This window comes from Erythrolamprus reginae, chromosome 6, assembly GCF_031021105.1.
Source record: "Erythrolamprus reginae isolate rEryReg1 chromosome 6, rEryReg1.hap1, whole genome shotgun sequence".
NCBI classification, from domain to species: Eukaryota; Metazoa; Chordata; class Lepidosauria; order Squamata; family Dipsadidae; genus Erythrolamprus; species Erythrolamprus reginae.
In genome coordinates, this window is record NC_091955.1 from 7,678,912 (window position 1) to 7,699,895 (window position 20,984).

General features: G+C 43.3%; 1 protein-coding gene across 2 annotated transcripts in view; it reads left to right on the top strand.

The window, feature by feature from the left end:
* The first annotated feature begins 902 nt into the window (after positions 1–902).
* Positions 903–20,984, top strand: part of NAPEPLD (N-acyl phosphatidylethanolamine phospholipase D) — a 30,331-nt gene continuing 10,249 nt past the window's right edge. The window contains exons 1-2 of one of the 2 annotated variants that reach the window (XM_070755121.1): positions 903–1,180; positions 16,406–16,697. In XM_070755121.1, coding sequence (XP_070611222.1) covers positions 1,125–1,180; positions 16,406–16,697 — 348 coding nt within the window. In that variant the 5' untranslated portion in view covers positions 903–1,124. The remainder of the gene's footprint in view (positions 1,181–16,405; positions 16,698–20,984) is intronic. The other variant, XM_070755122.1, reaches the window with a different exon arrangement.

The following is a 20,984-nucleotide window of genomic DNA, read 5'->3' on the forward strand; positions in this document are numbered from 1 at the left end:
TTTAAATAAGGGTTTTTAGTTATTTTAAACATTAGATTTGTTATATGCTGTTTACTATTGTTGTTAGCTGCCCCGAGTCTATTGAGAGGGGCGGCATACAAATCTAATAAATAAATGAATGAATGAATGAATGAATGAATAAATAAATAAATAAATAATAAATTCAGAATAGAATAGAATAGAATAAGAATAGAATAAAATAGAATACTATTGTTGTTAGCTGCCTCGAGTCTAATAAAGAAAGAAAGAAAGAAAGTCAGAATAGAATAGAATAAGAATAAAATAGAATAAGAATAGAATAGAATAGATGCTCTCAGTGTACATAAAAGAAAAGATACATTTGTCAAGAATCATGAGATACAATATGGAATGATTGTCATAGGGGTCAAAGAAGCAGCGAGTAAACAATACTGTAATATAAATTGTAAGGATATAAGCAACAAGTTACAATCATACAGTCAGAATAGAATAGAATAGAATGGAATGGAATGGAATGGAATAGAATAGAGTAGATGCTCTCAGTGTACATAAAAGAAAAGATACATTTGGGAAGAATCATGAGGTACAATATTAATTTAAAAAAGTTACAGTCATAAGTGGAAGGAAGTGGGTGGTAGGAACGATGAGAAAAAACGTGTAAGTAATAGCAGTGCAGACTTATTTAATGGTGTGACAGTGTTGAGGCAAATATTTGTTTAGCAGAGTGAGGGCGTTGGGGGGGCAGAAACGGTCCTTGTGTCGAGTTGTGTCGGTGTGCAGAGAGGGTCATTCTGAGGGAAGGAGCGGAAACCATTGACGTCCAGGGTGCCGGGCAGAGCCGAGGCGGGGATGCCGGCGGTGGGTGGGGTGTTTCTGGGCGGGAGGCCGGGCAAAGCCGCCGCTCCCTTTCCGAGCGAGGGCAGCCGAGGGCTGGAAGCGAGGGAGAGCCGGGGAGGAACTGAGGCCAGGCCAGACCCGGCTCCGGGCGTCCCGCCAAGCTGCTCCGGGCCGCTCTCGCCCGCTGCATAGGGAAGCGGCCCTGCCAGGCTCCGTCCTCGCTGCTCGCGGCCGGCGAGGGGACCGCGGGGAAGAGGCGGCTCGGCGTCGGGGCTCGACTGGGCGGGGAGAAGCGCCGGAGGCTGCTTATGGCGGAGGAGGAGGAGGAAGAAACGGCAGCCCTGAGGGAGCCCAGCCGGGAGAGGTGAGTGGCCTCCGGGTCGAGGGGGAGGGGGGGGAGACACGGTTGGAAAGGGATCCCACGGGGAGATCCACTGGATCCCATCCGGGGAAGCCGTGCCAAACGATCTCTGCAGCCACGCCGGGAGTGGGGAGGGATCTCGCAATGGGGAGCGGAGGTCTCTCTGGACAGATCGCATCAAGGGATCGCCCCCTCCTTGGATCCCACCCGGAGCGGATCGCTTGAGATCCGGGGAGATTCTTACGGATCCCATCCGGGGAAGTCACGCCGAGCCATCTCAGCAGCCCAGTTCGGGAGAGGGAGATCTCCGAGTCTCAAGGAGTGGATCACTCGGGGAAGGGGAGATCCGGAGAGATTCCACCTTTCTTAATTTAAACCCATCCAAGGAAGCCACGCAGAGCGATCTCTGCCTCGGCCCGCATGAGCCCAGCCCAGGAAAGGTGGGGAGATCGCCGAGCTTCTGGAGTGGGGAGGGGATCGCTTGGGGAGGGGAGATCCGAAGAGATCCCGCTGGATCTCTTGGCAAAAGAAGCCTTGCAAAAATTTATCTCTGCAGCCGGGAGAGGTGGGAGATCACCGGCGGGCACCACCAGGAAATGGATCGCTTGGGAAGGGGAGATCCGAAGAGATCCCGCTGGATCTCTTTGCAAAGGAAACCTTGCAGGATTTCTCTCTGCAGCCGGGAGAGGTGGGAGGTCGCCGGCGGGCGCCACCAGGAAATGGATCGCTTGGGAAGGGGAGATCCGAAGAGATTCCGCTGGATCTCTTTGCAAAGGAAACCTTGCAGGATTTCTCTCTGCAGCCGGGAGAGGTGGGAGGTCGCCGCCGGGCGCCACCAGGAAATGGATCGCTTGGGGAGGGGAGATCCGGAGATCTCAGAGAAGCTTTTGCAAGGCGATCTCCTGCGGGGCTGCAGCGATCGATTCCCTTTGCCTCCGGGTGGAAGATTCCTTTCCAGCCACCGCCCTCCATCGCCCTCCGTGCATGGGAGGCCTTGGGGTATATAAGGCGCAGGATTCGAACTCGGCTCCCGAATGCCAGAGGATTCCCCCAGACGTGCAGCAGATGCGATCCTGCTTCCCCACGCCTTTGGGGGGAGCCACTCGGGAACAGGCCCCGCGTGGGCTTTGGGGTGCTGGTGGAGAGGGAACGCGTTGAACTGGACACCGAAATACTGTGGCACTCGTGAGGTTACCTAGTGTGGTGAATGAAACGTCCCCAAGGAAACAAGCAAGCTCAGAGACCACCACCTCTGTTCGTGTAACTCGGAATACTGTACGGTATTCCGACTTACACAGAAATTCGGCTTACGACGTTCCATAGGAACGGAACAACGTCGTAAGTCGGGGATTACCTGTAAATTTTTTTGCAGCCCTTCACTGCTACTAGCGCTGATGATGTTACCTAGTTTGGTAATGAAAAGTCTGCAAGTAAGCAAGCAAACTCAGAGAGCGTCCAGGACCCCACAACTTCCTCCTCTGTTTTCACAAACCCCACTCCCTACCAGCGCTGATGTTGTTACCTAGTTTGGTAATGAAAGGTTTGCAAGAAAAGACTCAAACTCAGAGAGTGCCAAAGACCCCACAACTTCCTCCTCTTCCTCCTTCTCCATTCCACAATTTTTAATTCAATTTAATAATAATAATAATAATAATAATAATAATAATAATAATAATAATAATAATAGATTTGTATGCTGCCCCTCTCCTTGCGGGCTCTGGGTGGCTTCCAATCATAAAAAACCAATACAGTACAAAATGCAAAACAGGAAACCATAGAAAAACAATAGAATAATCAGTTTAAAAAGCCTCCCAAATATCACATTCATTCAAGGAACATTCATCCTGTTCCCTGCCAGCTCTGATGAGGGTAATTAGTCCAGGAAGACACACACCACACGATAAAAGGAAAACCCAAAAGTTTTTATAAACAGAAAAACAGAAACAGCTCCCTTTTTAAATGTCGAAGGGATTTTCTGGTACACACAAGGCACAGGTTAAATGCAGTCCAATTGCTCACCCAATAACTGGGAGATTGAGTCCAATTCTAAAGCCCAGAGAGTCCACACACAATCTTGAACAGCACAAAAACCATGATCTTGACGAAACAATGAATCAGATAAACTGCCATGAGGCTAAAACACCAGGCTGCGCTTTTATCTGTAGCACTAATTACAGCAGCCCCACCCAAACACAGGTGGCCTCATTTTCTCTTGTAATAACCCTTCAGTTGTTGTCTCCTATGCATCACTCTACACACGCGTGGCTGTGTCATTAATTCTTGTTCAGAATCCAGGGATGAGACAGATGATTGATCTCCTCCTGGGCTGTCTGCCAAACTCCCCTCTTCCCTGTCACTCACGCTTCCTTGGTCAGAGGAGGCTTCGTCGGCAGATTCCATCGGGAGCAAAACAGGCCTGGGGCATGTGGATGTTTCCCCCACATCCACCTGCACATTCCTTGGGGCAGGAGCTGGGCCAGAGCTAACCACAACATTTGGTAATGCGAGAAAACCACCAATTTCAGACAGCACCAAAGAGCCCTCACTACCTGTGTAGTGGAAGGCTGGAACAAGGATCGCATTTTTTCCCTGCAATCAAAGATGTTATAAAAAAAGATCAGAAAGGATAACGGAGCCAATCGGGCTGGGTTTTTTTTTCTCTTCGGAAAGTTAGACAATTTTTTTAAAACAAAAAAGTTTGCAAACTGATGGCTTTTACACTTCGTTAGGAAATAGGGTACCTTTATATTGTGGAGGGAAATATTAATTAAATATTAATATTAATTAAATAATCATTATTGTGCTTAATGAACTCAATCTGTCTAGTCCGGAGGACAGAAGGAAAAGGGGGGACATGATCGAAACATTTAAATATGTTAAAGGGTTAAATAAGGTTCAGGAGGGAAGTGTTTGTAATAGGAAAGTGAACACAAGAACAAGGGGACACAATCTGAAGTTAGTTGGGGGAAAGATCAAAAGCAACATGAGAAAATATTATTTTACTGAAAGAGTAGTAGATCCTTGGAACAAACTTCCAGCAGACGTGGTAGATAAATCCACAGGAACTGAATTTAAACATGCCTGGGATAAACATAGATCCATTGTAAGATAAAATACAGGAAATAGTATAAGGGCAGACTAGATGGACCGTGAGGTCTTTTTCTGCTGTCAGTCTTCTATGTTTCTATGTGCATTCCTTATCAATGGCAGGGTTGTGTTTATTTCATACGGGACTAAATATCGGAGAAAAGAAGATAGGAGCCAGAAATTGCGGATTATTAAGGCTGCAAAATTGTGCGTTCAGTTGCTTTGTCCCACAGGGATTGTTTAATTCGGGCCTTAAACAAAGCTAGAAATTAACATTTCAGTTCAGCTCTTTGGACCTCAGCGACGCTGGACGATAACCGTACAATTTGCAATAAATCACTTTCTTTAAAAAAAAGCAATTCAGATTGGTAAATAATTGTCTTGGCATGAGCACCCATTTGGAATGTTAGATACTGAAAAGGAAATGGGCCTCAATTGAGATATTAACATGCATAGTGTTCAGCCATTCTGGTTTCTTTTTTCCCCTCCAAGGACTGTCTCATTTTTAGCTGGTGAATAGGTTCAAATCCAGGAATGAAAAGGCAGGCAGTTCAGTTCAGTTGCTATGGCTCGGGCATTCTCCATCATTCATATGGAAATGTGCTGTGTTGGCTTTTTTCAGAAAGGTGTTACATAATCCTCGCCTACCAGATTTTGTATTCTGTGCAGGAACTGCTTGTCTTATTCTACATTTGCGTCTAAAGCCAATGTAGCTTAGATATTATTAAAGAGGCAAGCAAATTTTCTGCAGTTTAGAATAGAATGGAATGGGTTTTTGTTGGCCAAGTGTGATTGAACGCACAAGGAATTTATCTTGGTGCATATGCTCTCAGTGTGCATCAAAGAAAAGATAGAAACATAGAAACGTAGAAGATTGATGGCAGAAAAAGACCTCATGGTCCATCTAGTCTTCCCTTATATCATTTACATAGAAACATAGAAGACTGACGGCAGAAAAAGACCTAATGGTCCATTTAGTCTGCCCTTATACTATTTTTTGTATTTTATCTTAGGATGGATCTATGTTTATCCCAGGCATGTTTAAATTCAGTTACTGTGGATTTACCAACCACGTCTGCTGGAAGTTTGTTCCAAGGATCTACTACTCTTTCAGTAAAATAATATTTTCTCATGTTGTTTTTGATCTTTCCCCCAACTAACTTCAGATTGTGTCCCCTTGTTCTTGTGTTCACTTTCCTATTAAAAACACTTCCCTCCTTATTTAACCATTTGACATATTTAAATGTTTCGATTGTGGCCCCCCTTTTCCTTCTGTCCTTCAGACTATACAGATTGAGTTCATGAAGTCTTTCCTGATACGTTTTATGCTTAAGACCTTCCACCATTCTTGTAGCCCGTCTTTGGACCCGTTCAATTTTGTCAATATCTTTTTGTAGGTGAGGTCTCCAGAACTGAACACAGTATTCCAAATGTGGTCTCACCAGCGCTCTATATAGCGGGATCACAATCTCCCTCTTCCTGCTTGTTATACCTCTAGCTATGCAGCCAAGCATCCTACTTGCTTTTCCTACTGCCCGACCACACTGCTCACCCATTTTGAGACTGTCAGAAATCACTACCCCTAAATCCTTTTTTTCTGAAGTTTTTGCTAACACAGAACTGCCAATACAATACTCAGATTGAGGATTCCTTTTCCCCAAGTGCATTATTTTACATTTTGAAACATTAAACTGCAGTTTCCATTGCTTTGACCATTTATCTAGTAAAGCTAAATCATTTACCATATTACAGACGCCTCCAGGAATATCAACCCTATTGCACACTTTAGAGTCATCGGCAAATAGGCAAACCATTCCCTACATCCTAAGATAAAATACATTTCCTGTATTTTATCTTAGGATGGATCTATGTTTATCCCAGGCATGTTTAAATTCAGTTACTGTGGATTTACCAACCACGTCTGCTGGAAGTTTGTTCCAAGCATCTACTACTCTTTCGGTAAAATATTTTCTCACGTTGTTTCTGATCGTTCCCCCAACTAACCTCAGATTGTGCCCCCTTGCTCTTTTGCTCGCTTTCCTATTAAAAACACTTCCCTCTTGAAACTTATTTGTTTGTGTGCGTGTGAATGGCAATTGCTCCCGATATGTAATCTTTCCAATAGAATATGTGTACAGTAATCCTCGATTTACGACCAGATTGAGCCCAAAGCCTCTGTGGTTAAATGAGACCGTTGTTAAAGGAGTTTTGCCTCGTTGTCTGAACTTCCTAATAGTTCTTCAGTAATACGATCGTTATGTGAATCTGGCTTCTCTGTTGACGTGGCTTGTCAGAAGGTCGCAAAAGGGGGATGGCAAGACACTGGGGATGTTGCAACCGTCAAAAATATGAAGCACTTGTCAATCATTCTATGTTTTGATCACGTGACCATGGGAGGATGCTGCAATGGACATATGTGTGAAAAACGGTTTCACGGCTCTTGTTTTCACGGCTCTTGCAATTTTGAACGCTCACTAAATAAATAGCTGTAAATTGAGAACTTCGTAGAATTCAAAATAGCTGAACAAATTCAGAATTGGGAAGGACTAAAGTTGAGGTCAGGCTTAATTTGAATTTTTTTCCCCCTCCTACCAAATTGTTAGGATGTTTTTAAAATACCACCCACTTCAAAGCAAGTCAAGAACATCCCGTCTTCAAATTACCCTCGTCCAACCTGTGAAATTATCTTAAAACTCAAATTATTAGTTTAGATGTTAGACAGACGGTGTAAATATTGATGAGACTGAAATCGTGTTATTAACTTTTTGGTTTTAACAGGGAAAAAATGTTTTATTCACAACTGTTTTATTAACTATTTTATATAAGACGTTTTTATAAGCATATTGTTAGGCATTTTATATTGATATACGAAGTTTTTATAAACATTGTAAGGCATTTTATATTTATATAAGAAGTTTTTATAAGCATATTGTAAGGCATTTTATATTTATATAAGAAGTTTTTATAAGCATATTGTAAGGCATTTTATATTTATATAAGAAGATTTTATAAGCATATTGTAAGGCATTTTATATTTATATAAGAAGATTTTGTAAGCGTATTGTTAGGCCTTGATGATATATGTGTTTTCATGTATGCATGTTATGTAAGTTGGAGAATTTTTTTAAAAAAAAGTATACCCCAAAAAAGAGATTCAATTAACGCTTTAACAACCAGGAACAGAAAATGTTTTTGGAAATGTGGTTTTTCAGTGAAACTTATTATCAGAAACCTTTGATCCAGAGGGAAAACAGGATTTGCAAAGGAGACTATGAACCTGACTTCCAGATAACAACTAAGGAGTGTTCTAAGAATGTTCTTTTTATCTATTTATTTTAATCGTTTCCTGCATTGGGAGGAGGAGATTGTGGATCACTTTTGGATTCGGTTTTTATTTTGCATCTCCACTCAGAATTCTACTCCCGTGTTGCTTTTTCACACTTTAAACCCTGCAGGCAGGAATCTCTAAAGCAGTGATTTTCAACCTTTTTTGAGCCGCGGCACATTTTTTACATTTACAAAACCCTGGGGCACATTGAGCGGGGCGGGGAGGGGGTGGCTAAAAAAAGTTTGGACAAAAAAATTCTCTCTCTCTCTCTCTTCCTCCCTTTCACTCTATTTCTCTCTCCCTATTTCTCTCCCTTCCTTCCTCTATCTTTCTCTCTCCATCCCTCTTTCTTTCTCTTCCTTCCTCCCTCTCTTTTTTGCTCTCCTTCTCTCTCCCTCTATGTCTTTCTCTTTCTCTCCTTCCCTCCCTCTCTTTCTCTCTCTCTCTTGCTTTCTTTCTCTCTCTTATTCTCTCTCTCTCTCTCTTTCTTTCTCTTGTTCCCTTTCTCTCTATCTTGTTTTCTTTCTCGCTCGCTCTTTCTCTCTTTTGCTTTCTTTCTCTCTCTTTCTTTCTCTTTCTTTCTCTCTCTTGCTTTCTTTCTCTCTCTGAGCTTCGCGGCACACCTGACCATGTCTCACGGCACACCAGTGTGCCACGGCACACTGGTTGAAAAACACTGCTCTAAAGCGTTGGCAGCTTCTCTGAGGTCATGTCGTAAGAACAAATGCATCCAGGATGAGCCACAACAGCCTGCGTAATTTCATAGTTCTGGATAATACATTTAATTTATTAGATTGGCCCTCTCTGGAGAAATCATCCAGAAATACATGTGGGGACTGGGCACTAAAATTCGGCATGAAAAAGAATATTTTCAATTTCTGCCATTCTCGGGGTTCCATGAATGCCACTGTTAAAAAAGGCTGAAAGGCTGACTTAGAAATTAGTGTATCCAAAGTAGATGACTGAGAACAAGACCTCCAAATAGGCATAGATAGATAGATAGGTTTAGGTTTAATTGGATTTGTATACCGCCCCTCTCCGAGGACTCGGGGCGGCTCACAACATATACAAAGAAACAGTAGTGATAGATAGATAGATAGATAGATAGATAGATAGATAGATAGATAGATAGATAGATAGATAGTGATGATAATAATAAAAATAAATGGATGGATGGATGGATGGATAGATAAATAGGTAGATAAGATAGATGATAGATAGATGGATAGATGGATGGGTGGGTAGATAGATTGATGATGATGATGATAATAATAATAATAATTGGATAGGTGGGTGGATAGGTAGGTTTTTCAGTGAAACTTATTATCAGAAACCTTTGATCCAGAGGGAAAACAGGATTTGCAAAGGAGACTATGAACCTGACTTCCAGATAACAACTAAGGAGTGTTCTAAGAATGTTCTTTTTATCTATTTATTTTCTGCAATCGTTTCCTGCATTGGGAGGAGGAGATTGTGGATTACTTTTGGATTCGGTTTTTCTTTTGCATCTCCACTCAGAATTCTACTCCCGTGTTGCTTTTTCACACTTTAAACCCTGCAGGCAGGAATCTCTAAAGCAGTGATTTTCAACCTTTTTTGAGCCGCGGCACATTTTTTACATTTACAAAACCCTGGGGCACATTGAGCGGGGCGGGGAGGGGGTGGCTAAAAAAAGTTTGGACAAAAAAATTCTCTCTCTCTCTTCCTCCCTTTCACTCTATTTCTCTCTCCCTATTTCTCTCCCTTCCTCTATCTTTCTCTCTCCATCCCTCTTTCTTTCTCTTCCTTCTTCCCTCTCTTTCTCTCTCTCTCTTGCTTTCTTTCTCTCTCTTGTTCTCTCTCTCTCTCTTTCTTTCTTTCTCTTGTTCCCTTTCTCTCTATCTTGTTTTCTTTCTCGCTCGCTCTTTCTCTCTTTTGCTTTCTTTCTCTCTCTCTCTTTCTTTCTCTTTCTTTCTCTCTCTCTTTCTTTCTTTCTCTCTCTGAGCTTCGCGGCACACCTGACCATGTCTCACGGCACACTAGTGTGCCACGCCACACTGGTTGAAAAACACTGCTCTAAAGCGTTGGCAGCCCCTCTGAGGTCATGTTGTAAGAACAAATGCATCCAGGATGAGCCATAACAGCCTGCGTAATTTCATAGTTCTGGATAATACATTTAATTTATTAGATTGGCCCTCTCTGGAGAAAGCATCCAGAAATACATGTGGGGACTGGGCACTAAAATTCGGCATGAAAAAGAATATTTTCAATTTCTGCCATTCTCGGGGTTCCATGAATGCCACTGTTAAAAAAGGCTGAAAGGCTGACTTAGAAATTAGTGTATCCAAAGTAGATGACTGAGAACAAGACCTCCAAATAGGCATAGATAGATAGATAGGTTTAGGTTTAATTGGATTTGTATACCGCCCCTCTCCGAGGACTCGGGGCGGCTCACAACATATACAAAGAAACAGTAGTGATAGATAGATAGATAGATAGATAGATAGATAGATAGATAGATAGATAGATAGATAGATAGATAGATAAATAGATAAATAGATAAATAGATAAATAGATAGATAGTGATGATAATAATAAAAATAAATGGATGGATGGATGGATAGATAAATAGGTAGATAAGATAGATGATAGATAGATGGATAGATGGATGGGTGGGTAGATAGATTGATGATGATGATGATGATAATAATAATAATAATAATTGGATAGGTGGGTGGATAGGTAGGTTTTTCAGTGAAACGTATTATCAGAAACCTTTGATCCAGAGGGAAAACAGGATTTGCAAAGGAGACTATGAACCTGACTTCCAGATAACAACTAAGGAGTGTTCTAAGAATGTTCTTTTTATCTATTTATTTTCTGCAATCGTTTCCTGCATTGGGAGGAGGAGATTGTGGATCACTTTTGGATTCGGTTTTTCTTTTGCATCTCCACTCAGAATTCTACTCCCGTGTTGCTTTTTCACACTTTAAACCCTGCAGGCAGGAATCTCCAAAGCGTTGGCAGCCTCTCTGAGGTCATGTCGTAAGAACAAATGCATCCAGGATGAGCCATAACAGCCTGCGTAATTTCATAGTTCTGGATAATGCATTTAATTTATTAGATTGGCCCTCTCTGGAGAAAGCATCCAGAAATACATGTGGGGACTGGGCACTAAAATTCGGCATGAAAAAGAATATTTTCAATTTCTGCCATTTTTCACAACGTTCTCCCATTGCTCGGGGTTCCATCAATGCCACTGTTAACAAAGGCTGAAATTTGGCAAAAAACTGACTTAGAAATGAGTGTATCCAAAGTAGATGAGTGAGAACAAGACCTCCAAATAGGCATAGATAGATAGATAGGTTTAGGTTTAATTGGATTTGTATACTGCCCCTCTCCGAGGACTCGGGGCGGCTCACAACATATACTGTACAAAGAAACAGTATTATTATTATTATTATTATTATTATTATTATTATTATTTATTAGATTTGTATGCCGCCCCTCTCCGAAGACTCGGGGCGGCTCACAACAGTAATATAAAAACAATATAACAGTGAGACAAATCTAATATTAAAATAAAACATATCTAAAACCCCAACAATTTAAAACCATACAACACATACATACCAAACATAAAATATAAAAGCCTGGGGGAGGATGTCTCAGTTCCCCCATGCCTGGCGATAAAGGTGGGTCTTGAGTAATTTGCGAAAGACAAGGAGGGTGGGGGCTGTTCTAATCTCCGGGGGGAGTTGATTCCAGAGGGCCGGGGCCGCCACAGAGAAGGCTCTTCCCCTGGGGCCCGCCAAATGACATTGTTTGGTCAACGGGACCTGGAGAAGGCCAACTCTGTGGGACCTTATCGGCCTCTGGGATTCGTGCAGTAGAAGGCGGTTCCGGATGTTGTAGTAGATAGATAGATAGATAGATAGATAGATAGATAGATAGATAGATAGATAGATAGATAGATAATGATAGATAGATAGATAGATAGATAGATAATGATGATGATGATGATAATAAAAATAAATGGATGGATGGATGGATGGATAGATAAATAGGTAGATAAGATAGATGATTGATAGATAGATGGATAGATGGATGGCTGGGTAGATAGATTGATGATGATAATGATAATAATAATAATAATAATAATAATAATAATAATAATAATAATAATAATATTTGGATAGGTGGGTGGATAGGTAAGTAGGTAGGTAGGTAGATAAATAGATAGATAATGATGATGATAACAACAAAAATAAATGGGTGGATGGATAGATAGATATATAGATAGATGATAGATAGATAGAAGGGTAGATGGATAGATGGATGGATGGATAGATGATAAATAGATGGATGGATGGATGGATTTTCGGCCATTTCTTTGCTTCCGTGCAACAGGAAAAAACACCCCACTGAAAACCAGCGTACGCAACTCCATTTCCGCTACCACACTATAGTGCAGCCCACACAGGGTGCAACCCACTTCTGCGCTCTTTGTATGTTATTTATTATTTTAAATGAAAACGGTGCCAGAGAATTCTGAGTGGAGATGCAAAACAAAAACCGAATCGAAAAGTAATCCACAATCTCCTCCTCCCAATGCAGGAAACGATTGCAGACAATAAATAGATAAAAAGAACATTCTTAGAACACTCCTTAGTTGTTATCTGGAAGTCAGGTTCATAGTCTCCTTTGCAAATCCTGTTTTCCTACTGGGTCAAAGGTTTCTGATAATACGTTTCATTGAAAAACATACCTATCCACCCACCTATCCAATTATTATTATTATTATTATTATTATTATTATTATTATCATCATCATCATCATCATCATCATCATCATCATCCTATCTACCCATTCATCCATCTATCCATGTATCTATCAATCATCTATCTTATCTACCTATTTATCTATCCATCCATCCATCCATCCATCCATCCATCCATCCATCCATCTATCTATCTATCTATCTGCTACTACTGTTTCTTTGTATATGTTGTGAGCCGCCCCGAGTCCTCGGAGAGGGGCAGTATACAAATCCAATTACCTGTAAACCTAAACCTATCTATCTATGCCTATTTGGAGGTCTTGTTCTCAGTCATCTACTTTGGATACACTAATTTCTAAGTCATCTTTTTGCCAACTTTCAGCCTTGGTTAACAGTGGCATTCATGGAACCGTGAGCAATGGGAGAACGTTGTGAAAAATGGCAGAAATTGAAAATATTCTTTTTCATGCCGAATTTTAGTGCCCAGTCTCCACATGTATTTCTGGATGCATTCTCCAGAGAGGGCCAATCTAATAAATTAAATGCATTATCCAGAACTATGAAATTACGCAGGCTGTTATGGCTCATCTTGGACGCATTTGTTCTTACGACATGACCTCAGAGAGGCTGCCAACGCTTTGGAGATTCCTGCCTGCAGGGTTTAAAGTGTAAAAAGCAACACAGGAGTACACACACAATTGTAGAGGAAGCTAAGAGAAGGAAAATGAGCAGACTGCAATGGAAGCGCCCCGATTTCCCGTTTGGTTCAACCAGCCAAGTGTAACGACATAGGTTCGCTGTCACAGCCACAGGATATGTCATAGGATTGTGATAATAAAAGGAAATGGATACTTTACTAAGTAATCAAAGGTCTTAATTAACTAACAGTAGTAACAACATTCCTCAACTTCCAGTTCAGTGAGATTAACTATTTAATATTTAAGTAGGTAGATGTTTTGAGTGACACCTGCCAGACCACCATCCCACAACAACAAATGGACATCCCTACCACCTCAAACCAAGAATAGGAAAGCGTGCCCCTTACTTCCTCTAACCACCCCAAAACCAATCCCCAACACAAGACCAGTCTCAAATGTAAACTATTAAATGCTAGAAGTTTAGTCAACAAGATGTCTCAATTCCTCCTTCTACTTGACACCTCCAACTTCGATATAATTTTTATCTGCGAAACATGGCTAAATGCTTCCTACCCAGATTCCATTATCACATAAAAAAACTACCATGTTTTCCGCTCTGACCGTGAATCCCGCAGAGGAGGCGGAGTAGCTATATTCTATAAAATATCGCTGAACTTAAAAATCCTCAAAGTTGCACAGGATCTATCAGTACCCGAAACTATTGTCTGTGATTTATCCCTAAATACCACAATTCGCTTCTTACTCTGCTATAGAGCCCCGGACTACGACATTGAACATGCTAACAAATTATTCACATTACTAACGTGGGTAACCAACTGCCTATCCCCCATTATCTTCCTCGGAGACCTCAACCTACCACACATTAACTGGTCCTTAAATGAATGCAGCACAGAACCCATCCATTCTACTAAATATAATACCGTCACCTATCTGGGACTCGACCAACTAGTAACTAACAATACCAGACTTGATAACTGTCTGGATCTCATCTTCTGCAACAGCAAAAGTGCAATATATGGCTTACAAATAACAGAACCTTTTTCCAATAGTGACCACAGCATGATAAACTTCAGTCTTAACCTAAGCCATACTATGATCCACCAAAATAATACAACACCAAAATTCAATTTCAAAAAAACGAACTACGAACTCATTGAAGCCCACCTCTCAACATTAAACTGGAAAACTATATTCTCTGAATGCTACACTACTGATGACCACTACAACACATTCCTACATCTAACATGTACCATAAACAAAAAAAATAACCTCAAATCTCAATAAGAAAATTACAAACAAGAAAAAAATCTCTCTGGAGGAAAAACAAAAAAGGACAAGTTTCCAACTTCAAAAGCCAATATAAAAGCATTTGCAATCAAATAAAAGCAGAATGCCTGAACTACAGCAAACAAGAGGAAAACCTCCTACGCAACAAATCTAATAGAGCTTTCTACAAATGATGTGGTTAGCTTTGGCCCAGCTCCTGCCCCAAGGAATGTGCAGGTGGATGTGGGGGAAACATCCACATGCCGCAGGCCTGTTTTGCTTCCGATGGAATCTGCCGACGAAGCCTCCTCTGACCAAGGAAGCGTGAGTGACAGGGAAGAGGGGAGTTTGGCAAACAGCCCAGGAGGAGATCAATCATCTGTATCATCCTTGGATTCTGAACAGGAATTAATGACACATCCATGCATGCGTAGATGATGCATAGGAGACAACAACTGAAGGATTATTACAAGAGAAAATGAGGCCACCCGTGGTTGGGTGGGGCTGCTGTAATTAGTGCTACAGATAAAAGTGCAGCCTGGTGTTTTAGCCTCATAGCAGTTTATCTGATTCATTGTTTCGTCAAGATCGTGGTTTTTGTGCTGTTCAAGATTGTGTGTGGACTCTCTGGACTTTAGAATTGGACTCAATTTCCCAGTTATTGGGGGAGCAATTGGATTGCATTTAACCTGTGCCTTGTGTGTACCAGAAAATCCCTTTGACATTTAAAAAGGGAGCTGTTTCTGTTTTTCTGTTTATAAAAACTTTTGGGTTTTCCTTTTATCGTGTGGTGTGTGTCTTCCTGGACTAATTACCCTGTAATTACGGGCGGTTGAAACACGCCGGCAGAACACTTTATACATTTTATGAAAAGCTAAACACCCCTGTATATTAATATTAATTAATATAAAAAACTAAAAGAAAAAACAAATAATAATTCACTTTTTTCAGTTCCGTTGTCACTCTGAACGATCACTAAATGAAGTCAGGGTTTACATCAAGTACTTTTAACGTACAAAGCAGATCTACATTAGGAACCCGAGTCTGCGGAGAGGGGCGGCATACAAATCTAATAAATTATTATTATTATTTATCGTGACTTACAGAATATTTTGTCACTGTTTAAGGAACCTTAGGTTTGGAAGGGAATTGATTTTACAGGACAATTTTTTCCGAAAGTTCATTTCCCATTCCTTTCCTCTGGGATTTTTCCCCCCATCTCCCCGTAATCCTCCATTAACAATTGCAAATTAAAACATCAATTGGATCACCAGGTAGGTTTCTCCCTGTCTCTACGGAGTTCCTGTATTTCCATCAACTGCTTATAAAATTGTGGACTTCACAAAGAAGCGTGTGAGTCAGCCAAAGCCCTTATCTTGTCTTCCTGGAATGCAGCAACAAGGAAATTGTCACCGTTTAAAAGCCAAAACACGCTTCTCGTCATGAATTTGTTCAAAGCATTTTAATATCGGCATGCTAAAACTTGCTCTTAAACATTCTTGGCCTGAAAACATGAAGGGAATCTTTAAAGAGAGAGGGGAGAAAGATTTTAGGTTTTCTTTTCTTTTCTGAGTTTTTTAAAATTATTATTAATTATTATTATTTATTGGATTTGTATGCCGCCCCTCTCCGCAGACTCGGGGCAGCTAACAATGATAAAAAACAACATGTAACAATCCAATTTAATAAAACAACTAAAAACCCTTATTATAAAAACCAAACATACACACAAACATACCATACATAACTTGTAACGGCCTAGGGGAAGGAATATCCTAACTCCCCCATGCCTGGCGACAAAGGTGGGTCTTGAGTAATTTGCGAAAGACAAGGAGGGTGGGGGCCGTTCTAATCTCTGGGGGGAGTTGATTCCAGAGGGCTGGGGCCGCCACAGAGAAGGCTCTTCCCCTGGGGCCCGCCAAACGACATTGTTTGGTCGACGGGACCCGGAGAAGGTCAACTCTGTGGGACCTTATCGGCCGCTGGGATTTGTGCGGTAGAAGGCGGTTCCGGATGTATTCTGGCCCAATGCCATGTAGGGCTTTAAAGGTCATTACCAACACTTTCCTTTAATGTTCCAATTTAAGAAAGATAATTTACTCCCCCCCCCCTCTTTTTTCCCCTCTAGTTCATCACCAAATGAAATGGATGAAGAACAGCCTTGCAAATCCAGCTTGAAGGAAGAGGTAAGAAAACGTCAGGATTCAAATCAAGGTTCCCGGGGTAGCAATTCTTCCAGGACTTCTAGAAAAAGTTTCCGGCTGGATTATCGTCTGGAAGAAGATGTAACGAAGTCCATGAAAGGTAAAGATGGCAGATTTGTGAATCCCTGGCCAACCTGGAAATCGATCACCTTCTCAAATGTCTTGCAGTGGATTTTTACAGAAAAGGACAACAGCAAAGTCCCAAGTTCAAAACACGTAAGTGCATTCACGGTTTGATGGTGCTTCAATTTTCGGAAAACGTGCCTGCAAATAAATGGATGATGACTTTAATTATCGAACATAATAGCACCTGTTGTACATACTCCTGGTCAGTTGGGCGATGATGATGAACTTGAGGACTCTGATACAGATAGTGTTTATGAATTAGTGGTAGGCCCTCCCATGCACCCTTTTTCACGGCTGCATGCTCCCCATCCCCCTGCCATCCCGCAAGGGGGGGGGAGGCACCGGCAGCAGAAGGGAAGGGAGCCGCGGCCACCCCTGCCTCCTCACGGTGCCTCCGGCCCCCTCGGCCTTTCGGCGCTGCCCCCCGCCCGCCCGATCCACCCCCTCTGCTCCTCCGCCGCCTCCTGCCGTTGGGCGCGGCTCCTCCCGCACCCGGAACGCATGCCCTGCCCGTCTCACAGTCCCTTTGCCGAGAGCACTTTCGTCCCGGGCTCTCAGCAAGGGGATTGCAGGAGAGGCAGGGCAGGCGTTCTCTCAGCGGAGGCCGGCGAAGGTGATATTCAATGTCGGGGGGGCGCGTGTGATTGCGCGCGCTCCCTATCTCCATACCAGCCCACTCGGAACATTCAAAATAAGAAAAACCTTCGCTGGCGAAGGCTTTTCTTATTTTGAATGTTCCGAGTGGGCTGGTATGGAGATAGGGAGCGCGCGCAACCGCCCGCGCGCCCCCGACATTGAATATCACCTTCGCCAGCCTCCGCTGACAAGAACGGAGAACGAGAGTGAGTGAGAGCAACAGACAGCAAGATAGAGAGAATGAGAGAGAGAGAAAGAGAGAAAGGGGGGAGAGAAAGAGATAGCAAGAGAGAGAGAACAAGAGAGAGAAAGAGTGTGAGAAAGAAAACAAGAGAAAGAGTGAGCGAGAGAAAGCAAGAGAGAAGGAAAACAAGAGAAAGAGAAAAAGAGAGCAAGAGGGGGAGAGAGAGAGAGAAAGAGAGAGAGATAAAGAAAGAAAGAGAGAGATGAGAGAGGAAGCAAGAGAGTGAGAGAGAGAGAAAGCAAGAGAGAGAGAGAAGAGTGGAAGGAAGAGATAGAGAGAAATGATAGAAAAAAGGGGAGAAATGAGAAAATGATTGAGGCAGAGAATGACAGGAAAGAGAAACAGAAAGTGACTCTTGATTTAAAGCATATGGTAAAAGCACTTAAATAATAACAGAGAAAAAAAACCCAGCCCTCACCTGTTTTTATTAATAGTTATGTTTTTGGTTTTGCTGGTTGATTTAGTTTTAATAGTAATGGATTTTGGTTTTTTTAAATTATTAATTTCTTTTAATAAAAAAGAAGGGATTTTTTCTTATTTATTTATTTATTTATTTATTTATTCTATGCCGCCCAGTCCCAAAGGGACTGTCGCTCAGATACTATACTTTTCCGCCCACACCGAAAAAAAATTAGAGGGTACCGTATATACTCGAGTATAAGCCGAGTTTTTCAGCCCCAAAAATTGGCTTAAAAACCCGACCTCGGCTTATACTCGGGTCACCACAAGAGGGCGCCGGATCACCACAAGAGGGTGCACCGCGGGAGCCTGTCAGACATTGCTGGCTTGGGCGGGTGTGGGAAAGGGCAAAGTGCGGCGGCAAAGGGCGCTCCAACCGAAGCGGCTGTGGCAAGAGTGGGGCAGTTGCCTCCTCCCCAGCTCTAGCAAAGACGCCAGCCCTTTGCCTTTGCTCTTAGAGCTGGAGCTTCAGTCTTCTTGCAGGTGCCTTCCCTTCCCTGGCTCCAGCAAAGGCGCCAGCCAACTGCTCCGATGGCGTGCGAGAGGAGGAAAAGGCGATGGTGAGGTCGGGGGGTGGATTCCTGCTTCACGAGTCCCCCCCCACCTTGCCGGCTTCCCCTCGCCTTTTTCCCCTCGCACGCCATCGGGGCAGTCGCGGGGAAGAAGAGAGAGAGGGTGCAGCCCCACTCGAAACCGCGGCTGGCGGCGGCGGAGGAAGGCTCTCTTTCGCCCAGCGCTGCTTTGGAAGGCGCGACGGGAAAGCGCTCCGGCGTTGTCCGGGCTTCTCCCGCCACGCGCAGCCCAGCAGCGGTGGAGGAAGGCGAATGCGGTTTGGAAGCTGGGAGGGGGGCGGAAGCTTGCCACCAGGCTCGGCTGGGGGGGGCTTGGCTTCTACGTGGGGGGGGGCAGCCGGGTCCGGCTCCCGCCGCTGACGCGCCCCTCTGACGCACCAGACCTCTTGTCTGCCCGGCCCGAGGCACGAAATCGCTGCTTATGCCAGGCGGCATTGCTTGTGTTCCAGGCGAGCCGCCTGGCATAAGCAGCGATTTCGTGCCTCGGGCCGGGCAGACAAGAGGTCTGGCGCTCCCACGGGGAAAAGACGGCGGCTTAAGCCCTTCCCTGTGCTCCGGAAGCCGCTGACGCGCCCCTCTGACGGCATTGAAAAGGCGCGATGCCGGAGAAGCGAGCGATCCGGGAATCCAGGACAGTTTTGCGCGAAAACGGCAGCAGGGAAAAATCAGCCGGGCTAACGGCCGCGGCTCAAAAAAGGTTGGGAAACACTGAGATAGAGAGAAAGTGAGAAAGAGAGAGTGAGAGAAAGAGGGGGAGAGAAAGAGAAAGAGGGATAGAAAGAGAGAGAGAGAGAGTGAGAGATGCTCAGTGAGCCTTTCTTTGAAGTTGCCTTTCTTTCTTTCTTTCTTGCTCTTTTTCTTTCTCTCTTTTACCTTCCCTTCCTCTATTTCTTCTTTTCTTTCTCCTTCCCACCTTCTTCCCTCCCTCCCTTCACTCATTCCTCTCTTACTCTCCCCTTTCATAGGTTTCCTTGCTTCCTTCCTCTGTTCCTGTCCCTTCCCCCTTTCTTTCTTTCTTTCTTTCTTTCTTTCTTTCTTGCTCTTTTTCTTTCTCTCTTTTACCTTCCCTTCCTCTATTTCTTCTTTTCTTTCTCCTTCCCACCTTCTTCCCTCCCTCCCTCCCTTCACTCATTCCTCTCTTACTCTCCCCTTTCATAGGTTTCCTTGCTTCCTTCCTCTGTTCCTGTCCCTTCCCCCTTTCTTTCTTTCTTTCTTTCTTTCTTGCTCTTTTTCTTTCTCTCTTTTACCTTCCCTTCCTCTATTTCTTCTTTTCTTTCTCCTTCCCACCTTCTTCCCTCCCTCCCTCCCTTCACTCATTCCTCTCTTACTCTCCCCTTTCATAGGTTTCCTTGCTTCCTTCCTCTGTTCCTGTCCCTTCCCCCTTTCTTTCTTTCTTTCTTTCTTTCTTTCTTTCTTTCTTGCTCTTTTTCTTTCTCTCTTTTACCTTCCCTTCCTCTATTTCTTCTTTTCTTTCTCCTTCCCACCTTCTTCCCTCCCTCCCTCCCTTCACTCATTCCTCTCTTACTCTCCCCTTTCATAGGTTTCCTTGCTTCCTTCCTCTGTTCCTGTCCCTTCCCCCTTTCTTGCTTTCTTGCTTGCTCTTTTTCTTTCTCTCTTTTACCTTCCCTTCCTCTATTTCTTCTTTTCTTTCTCCTTCCCACCTTCTTCCCTCCCTCCCTCCCTTCACTCATTCCTCTCTTACTCTCCCCTTTCATAGGTTTCCTTGCTTCCTTCCTCTGTTCCTGTCCCTTCCCCCTTTCTTGCTTTCTTGCTTGCTCTTTTTCTTTCTCTCTTTTACCTTCCCTTCCTCTATTTCTTCTTTTCTTTCTCCTTCCCACCTTCTTCCCTCCCTCCCTCCCTTCACTCATTCCTCTCTTACTCTCCCCTTTCATAGGTTTCCTTGCTTCCTTCCTCTGTTCCTGTCCCTTCCCCCTTTCTTTCTTTCTTTCTTGCTTTCTTTCTTGCTTTCTTTCTTTCTTGCGCTTTTTCTTTCTCTCTTTTACCTTCCCTTCCTCTATTTCTTCTTTTCTTTCTCCTTCCCACCTTCTTCCCTCCCTCCCTCCCTTCACTCATTCCTCTCTTACTCTCCCCTTTCATAGGTTTCCTTGCTTCCTTCCTCTGTTCCTGTCCCTTCCCCCTTTCTTGCTTTCTTTCTTTCTTTCTCTTTTTCTTTCTCTCTTTTACCTTCCCTTCCTCTATTTCTTCTTTTCTTTCTCCTTCCCACCTTCTTCCCTCCCTCCCTTCACTCATTCCTCTCTTACTCTCTCCTTTCATAGGTTTCCTTGCTTCCTTCCTCTGTTCCTGTCCCTTCCCCCTTTCTTTCTTTCTTTCTTTCTTTCTCTTTTTCTTTCTCTCTTTTACCTTCCCTTCCTCTATTTCTTCTTCTCTTTCTCCTTCCCACCTTCTTCCCTCCCTCCCTCCCTTCACTCATTCCTCTCTTACTCTCCCCTTTCATAAGTTTCCTTG